The sequence below is a fragment of the Microplitis demolitor genome, chromosome 6 (assembly GCF_026212275.2).
Source record: "Microplitis demolitor isolate Queensland-Clemson2020A chromosome 6, iyMicDemo2.1a, whole genome shotgun sequence".
NCBI lineage: Eukaryota > Metazoa > Arthropoda > Insecta > Hymenoptera > Braconidae > Microplitis > Microplitis demolitor.
The window spans coordinates 6,655,968-6,663,213 of NC_068550.1; the positions used below are offsets into that span (position 1 = coordinate 6,655,968).

At 28.2% G+C, this 7,246-nt stretch overlaps 2 protein-coding genes across 4 annotated transcripts; one reads left to right on the forward strand and one right to left on the reverse strand.

Moving 5' to 3' along the window:
• Positions 1-20: 20 nt before the first annotated feature.
• Positions 21-5,006, reverse strand: LOC103579873 (annexin B9). Of its 3 annotated transcripts, none has more exons than XM_008561436.2 (7): positions 4,617-5,006; positions 3,803-3,837; positions 3,351-3,732; positions 2,319-2,398; positions 2,009-2,255; positions 1,730-1,911; positions 21-110 (listed from the first exon to the last, which is right to left on the reverse strand). In XM_008561436.2, the coding sequence occupies exons 2-7, from the start codon at positions 3,830-3,832 to the stop codon at positions 60-62; spliced, it is 972 nt and encodes a 323-aa protein (XP_008559658.1). In that variant the 5' UTR covers positions 3,833-3,837; positions 4,617-5,006; the 3' UTR covers positions 21-59. The 3 variants fall into 3 exon arrangements, with proteins under 3 accessions (XP_008559658.1, XP_008559657.1, XP_008559656.1); XM_008561435.3 differs by lacking the exon at positions 21-110 and adding an exon at positions 133-347; XM_008561434.3 differs by lacking the exon at positions 21-110 and adding an exon at positions 495-734 and having other exon boundaries at positions 4,617-5,005.
• A 316-nt stretch (positions 5,007-5,322) lies between these two features.
• Positions 5,323-7,196, forward strand: LOC103579898 (transmembrane protein 70 homolog, mitochondrial). Its single transcript, XM_014445407.2, has 3 exons — positions 5,323-5,512; positions 5,584-5,952; positions 6,884-7,196. Exons 1-3 carry the CDS (start codon positions 5,411-5,413, stop codon positions 7,106-7,108), a joined length of 696 nt encoding a protein of 231 aa, XP_014300893.1. The 5' UTR covers positions 5,323-5,410; the 3' UTR covers positions 7,109-7,196.
• Positions 7,197-7,246: the final 50 nt, after the last annotated feature.

Below are 7,246 nucleotides of genomic sequence, written 5' to 3' on the forward strand. Positions count from 1 at the left end.
TTTAAAATTAATTGGAATGTTTTTAAATTTTCATTATTTTATTCTCATTAATTATTTTTTTAATTAAGAAGAGCAATAAGTAGTTTTTTACATGCCGCAGCACAATCATCCTGTAATTAAAAAACAAATAATTATCGATTGTTTTAAATGATTGTTTTTTTTAGGTTAGAACGTTTTTTTTTATCGAAACAAAGATAAACAAGTAGATGATTGAATTTTTATTTTTAAAAAATAGTTAAATATTTTTTTACTTCGAATAATTAGTGAGATTATTATTAAATAAATGATTTATTGTTTTAATTAATAAGAGCTAATAGAAGGCGTTTAAAATCGGCGCTGCAGTCACTCTGAAAATTAAACAAACGAAAATGTACAAAAAATATAAAACAAAGTTAATCTATTATTAAACAATGATTGATGATATAAATAAACATGATATTTAAGTGTACGAAAATCCATCACGGTTTTTATAATAACAAATAAATAAATCAATGTATAATTTAAGGCCATGCGGATTTATTTGTTTATAAATTATAATAATATAACATATATATTGTTTTAGTAACGCAGATCATGAGTATTAATTACATTAAATATATATATATATTATATTGAAAAGTAATTAATATATGTGATGAGTTAAACAGTTTGGTTATGTATCGAGTCATAATTGTTTATAACTAAGCGCCAACCAAAGCAAGCAAAAGTCTCTTGTAATCTCCAGAAGTGTCGTCCTGTAACGTAATTGTTAAATAATAATAATTAATATATATATTTTATATAAATAGTAGTAATGTGATGGTTTCTCGCACGGAAATTCAAAAAATTTTTAGTTACAATCAGTTGTAAAATTAATAAAGATTTTTGAATATTTTTCTTCCTAATGTTAGATATTTTTTCATTAGTGACATTGATTATATTCCTAGTAGCATTCTCAGGAAGTTTTCCCTGTTTAGAAAGTCTCATAGAGTCCAATAGATTCTCATTAATTCCCATAGAGATTTTCTAAGAATAAATGAGTTCTATGAAAAGTGCTATAAGTATAGACCTTATAATACAACAATAAGAATTTGTTGGATTTTTTAAGCAGAGTTACGTAAATCAGTATCTTCAGTCTTCAGCAAGTCTGCTTCATCAGTTTGAACAAGTCTGAGGTAAAATACTTCCGTAAGATACGTTAAGTAAATCTGTTAAGATGCATTAGCTCAGACTTGCTGCAGGATTGCTTAAGATACCTGGACATGGTCACCCTTACTTCGTTACTTCCTGAGTCGTCTATTCAGCATTAGTCTAGTAAATTCAGTGGCGCCCACTAAATATTCGATATAATTTTATCGAGTGATAATATTATTAATTTGTAGCACTTTTAATTTAAATGAGGACCACTGGGTCAGCTATAGGTACTGTGTGTTGAGCTTGGAGTGATTGGGAGAAAAAGAAACCCGATATCTTAAGCAATTCTGCAGCAACTCTGACCTAACATTGATATTTAGTAGACATATTGGTTGAGAATTGCTGCAGACTGTTTCTACAGATTTCCGTAAGTCTTTAAGAAGAATCTTAAGCAAGACTTAATGAAATCTTTGGCAAGTATACTTATGAAATACATCTTCTTCAAGTCTTATTTAAATCTACCGTAAGAAACTCGCTGAAGGACATTCGTCAAGTAACTTCCTTAAGACAATGCTACTAGGGTATTTAATTAATTAATTCATAAAAATTAACTTACATCAATATCTCCAGCAAGTGATTTTCCATAAATTTGTTGATAAGCATCTTTAATATCACCTAAATCTATTTCTGAACGTGTTACGATAACACGAATTAATGTTGCGTCGTCAGTTCCCATTCCGGAAATAGCGTTGTGGAGTCTTTCAGCAAAATAAGCTGTTTTATCTCTAGCACATTTAACTAAACAATGAATATACTTATTAATTAGTAATTACAATTAATATACATTTTTTTTTAATTTGTTAATTGTATATATTTATATAATTATGATAATTACCAACTGCGAGATAACCATCTTCCAATGAACCAGAAAATTCACGTCTAATAGCATCTTCGATGCTACTTCCGGAAATTCTTTCATATTCATGGAATATTTTACGTAATTGCGGAAAACTTTTAGTGATCAAAATTGAATTAAATGTGCTTTCATCAGTACCCCATTGACCTTCACCAGCTTGGAACAGTTTTTCAGCCTCTTCAATAGCGGAAGCTTCGTCAATATCTGGATCTTCATTTCTTGCTGCCTGTATTTTAGTTATTATATTTTTATTCATTTATTATTATTCTTATTATGAGTTGGTACTTACGCATGATAATGAAACTAGCAATCGTTTAAAATGACCGGAAGTGTCGCCTTTTAGGTCATCTTCTAATTCTGAGTCATAAACTGAAAAGTGATTAATGGAAATAATTAATGGCTATTGAATTAATTTTATTCTAAGAAATTATATATCTTTTTTTTTCAATTGGACTAATGGATTTATTTCTCTAATTGAAAAAATTGTTGATAAGGAAGCTTAAAAAAAAAAATTCGAATTAGATATTTAAAACAATAATTTACTACATTTTATTACTGAGCCGTGAAAATTCTAGCGGGAAATCCAATTTTTAAACTTGATCCTATAAATAAACTTCTAGAAAAAAAACTCAACAATGCAAAGTTTAAAAAACAAAAAAAATCATTACTTGGTTGAATAGACACAATTACTGACCTATTATTATTTCTATCAATAAAAAATAATAATTCTTATTATTATGATTATTATCTTACGTCAACATTAAATTATTTCTCGACGAAACTTTCTAGTGAATGAAAATAAAACAAAGTGTGTCATGGATTGAAGGCTGATTAACAATTAAATTCTTAGAATATAAATATTATATCATTATTACTATTCAATAGATACATCGGAGCTTCATTTGCATATTAATCATCAATAACTATTGAATGAGTCATCAATTCATAAAAACTTATGACCTTTCAATTTCGATCCCTTCCCCCAATTTCAGAAAACCGTTCAATTTTCATCAAATATTTTTTATTTTACACCTGAAACATTTCCTTGACCCCCCCTCCCCCTCCCATGAAAACCGTAAGCCAAAAAATTTTTAAATAATTTTTACCTCCGCTCAAATTTGAATCATCAATCCAATTTCCGGTTTTTCGTAACATTTTCCCTCCGAAAAAGGGTTGAAACAAAAAATTCATAACTTTTCAAAGTTCTAAATACTAGAGAATAGTTTCTCCTTGATTTCTAAGGAAAATTGATTCAAATCAATCGATAATTTTCCGCGTTATAGGAAAAAGTTATTGGAAAATTTCGAAAAAACTAACTTACGTTCTTTGTAAACTGCTGCAATTGTTTTAACACCGTAATTACTCAAGGAAGCAAGTACTTCTATGATGGCACCTTCGTCGGTACCCATACCGGAAATAGCGTTGTGCAGTTCCTTGGCATAGTAATTAGGGAGCGGTGTCATCAGAGCCATAATAGCATTTTCGAAGTTACCGCCCAATTCGGACTTAAGGTCGGAAATTAAATCCTTTCCATACATGGACTTGAATTTATCTGCAATTTCCAGTCGTTGGACTATTCCACGATGGGCTAAAACGTCAATAATCGTCTGCTCGTCGGTGCCAAATCCTTTCATTGCCTTACGCAGTGATTCTGCGTCGGATTCTGCATCAAAAGGATCCGCTGGGTAGACTGTTGGTGTACACTAAAATTATTTTAATTAATTAGTTATTAAGTCAATTAATAAATTAATTAAGACATTAATTTTTACTTACTTGTACGTGATAATATTTACTGGCAGACATTTTAACTGAAAAAAAAATTTTTCAATTATTTTTTATAAATTTTAATTAAAATTAATTAATTGACTAAATAAATTCAGAAAAAGTAAAATTTTCAAATATTCAAATTTTAAAAATTAGGGAAAAGTTTTTTTTCCAATTAACGGAAGGGGTAAAATGGTCATGTATAAAGAAATAAATATAAAACTACTCGTAAGTAATTAAAATAAATTGAAGCGCATAGAAAATAATAATAAAAATTTTTATTAACTTAATTGTTTAATTAACAAATTAATAATCGCGTGATACTTCCCGCGTTTAATTATTTAAATTACATCGTTATTAATATCGATCATGAGACATTTTTTTTTCCACCCATACGTGTCGTAGATAAAAATCAGTAGTAATATTAATTCTTTATAAGGAAAATTTTTAAAAATAAAAAAATAATTAAAATTTTTTGCAACAGAAAATTTAATTACTCTGATTAAAACATTTAAGATGTTAATTTAAAAGAAAATGGTAATAAAAATTTAATTAGTAACAGAATGAAAATATGATTCTAAAGTTACTCGATGTCTAATAATTTTTTTATTTTTCTTAAAAACAGTAAATTATGGAAAAAAAAATAAACAATATTTGAAAAAATTGCACCAACAGTTTTTTGAATTTTTTGCATGCGCATATTTTTTTTGCAATTGAAAAAAAAGAAATCCGAAAATTTTTGATTGTCTGTCAAATTCAGGATTTAAAAAAAATTAGTTTTGAATTTTAAAAAAAATTTAAGAAAATAAATAAAAATATTTACTTGATGGGTGTGGTTGAAAAATATAAAATATAATACGCTGTAGAGAAGTTAGGATGTTGATCTCAAACTAGCACAGTAACGTAACACAAACCAAATATATATATCCGGCTGTAAACTCCAGAGTCTAGATCACTGAGCTGAAGACTGAAGACTGAAGACTAGGAACCGAATACGTGTTATAATAAAACTATCCTATACAGTACAATCTATAAGTAAAACGGAGATGGGAACAAATAGATGACGTGTACTGTCAGTATGTCATAAAAAAATTACTTATTCTGACTCTCTGGCTCTGACGTTATGATAAACTATTAAGTAACAGAATTTTATCTGGACACAAACTCAATTTAAATCATTTATGACTCATAAATCTCATGAGAAAACATACAATGAAATATTTATCAACTCTGACGTCACTTAGGTGGGGTTTTGTCCTTGAAAACTTTTTTTTTTATTTAAACTTTCAAAAATTTCCCGCTTGTTTATTGCCATGCGTAGTAGAACCGTCGCGCGCATGTTTGAAATTTTTGGCGGGAAAGATAAAAAATTTGAATTTAATATTTAAAAATTTTAATTAATGCGATTGTTATTTATTATTATTATTGTTGTTACTAATTATTAATTAATTCTAAAGTAATTAATGACAGAAAATAATAATAATTACTGTTATTATTGTTTTTAATTAGAGGTTATAATACTAGTGATGTTTGGAAGTCGGCGTTAAATTTTGTGTGAAAAAAAAAAAAATATATTATTTAGTGATAAATTTATTGCTATAATTAATTAATTAAATAATGTCGTTAATTATTAAGTTGAGATGTATGACCCACAATTTAAATTGTAAATTAATAAGTCAGAGTTTTAATTTGAGTGAAAGTAAAAATTTATTATTGAAGGTTAGAAAATTTATTTATTTATTTAAATTATTTAATTAAATGTTAAATTATTAATTTATTGTAATTTTTAGGCACTAAGACCAGTAGCAGTAAATAATACAAAATTTTTATCAAATGCGAACAATAAACTAGAACCAGTGGGTGATGTAGAGGAAATTCATCATGGAAATCTATCAGGAATAATAAAAAAAGTTAAAATTTTTTCATTAAGCACCTCGGCGATGACGTTACTGGTGCAGCCGTATTTGATACCGAAGGCTCTGGAGTCCGGAGGAGTAGGAGCTGCTACGGGTATTTTTATTACCTGCGGCTTGTTTGCGTTTTTTACACCGCTGATGCTACACATAATTTCTGGTCGGTATGTCACTGATATTTGTTATGACAGCAAGAGGAATATTTATATTGCCAGTACTTGGACCATGTTTTTGCGTAAGCGCAAGGTGAGAATTAATTACGAGTTAGATTTTTAACTAAATTACTTAGAGCCAGTTTTTCAAACCCGGATAAAAATAAATCCGGTTTGAAAAACTGCCCGTAAATTATTCGATTGTTATAAATATTTTTTATTACAATCAAACGACTTGTTTAATATCAAAAATTAAAAATAAATAACAGGATTCAGTTACGTGACGTGTTGACAAAATGGCTGATGGTCGTTCTTTAAAATATTAAAATGCCGGCCGCTTGAACGAATAAAAAGACAATTTCAAATCTACTGTTTAGCCCTGATTAAAAACGCCGTTTAAATTTGATTGAAACTTAATCGAATTTCTATCAGATTCAATTGGAAATACAAATTCAATTAAAATTGCTCGGGAGTGTTTCAAGTGTCCGATTGAATTCTAATTATTAAAACTGATTAAAAGTCAATCAGAAATATTCGATTACAATTTTACAATTGGATATAATCGGAGTTTTTAATCAGGGAGGTTATTGCTAAGAATTAAGTTAAAATAATTGATTATTATTATTGTAAATTTCTATTTATTGTTGATATCTGTCTTTTTTATTTTTATCCAAAAAAAGTTGGTGTTATGTCACTGCTTATAGTCGTCATGGCAACGGTTGCTACAGGGACTGTTGCTATGGCAACGGTTGCTAAGGAGATGGTTGGTAATGTTAACGGCTATTAGGGACAATAGGCACCCATGATGAACATTTTTAATAATGTCTTGTTCATAAGAGGAACGTGAAAAGTAGTTATTAAAACATTACAAGAAATAAAAAATAACGGGTGCGCATTAGCGCGAAAGCCTTCTAGTTATATAAGTAGATGGAGTGATTCCATGTGCCGGAGGCTAGTGCAGCAAACATGACTAATAATTAAATTATCACGTGAATTATTAAAATTACTGGAAATTGTTTTTGCAGATTGAATTTACAGCAGAAGATGTTGAAAAACCCGGATTGGCCCAAATACTAACAACTTGTTTCATAAAAGGCAAGCCTTTGTTTTTTACAGTCGAAGATTTTACTAATGTCGATCACTACACAATTATAATGGGCTACGACAAGCCCATGGATTTTAGATTTGAAATCCCTCCGCAGGAAATACCTGAGTCTGACACTAAAATAAAAGTCAAAAAAGCTAATTAATTATAGTTATAAACGAAATAAAATAAAATTTTTATTAATTTATATGGTAATTATAATTAGTGATAGTATTTTATGTACTATAAATAAAATAATTTTGTTTAATAACTTTATTATTTAAATTTTCTAAAAAAGAAAGTA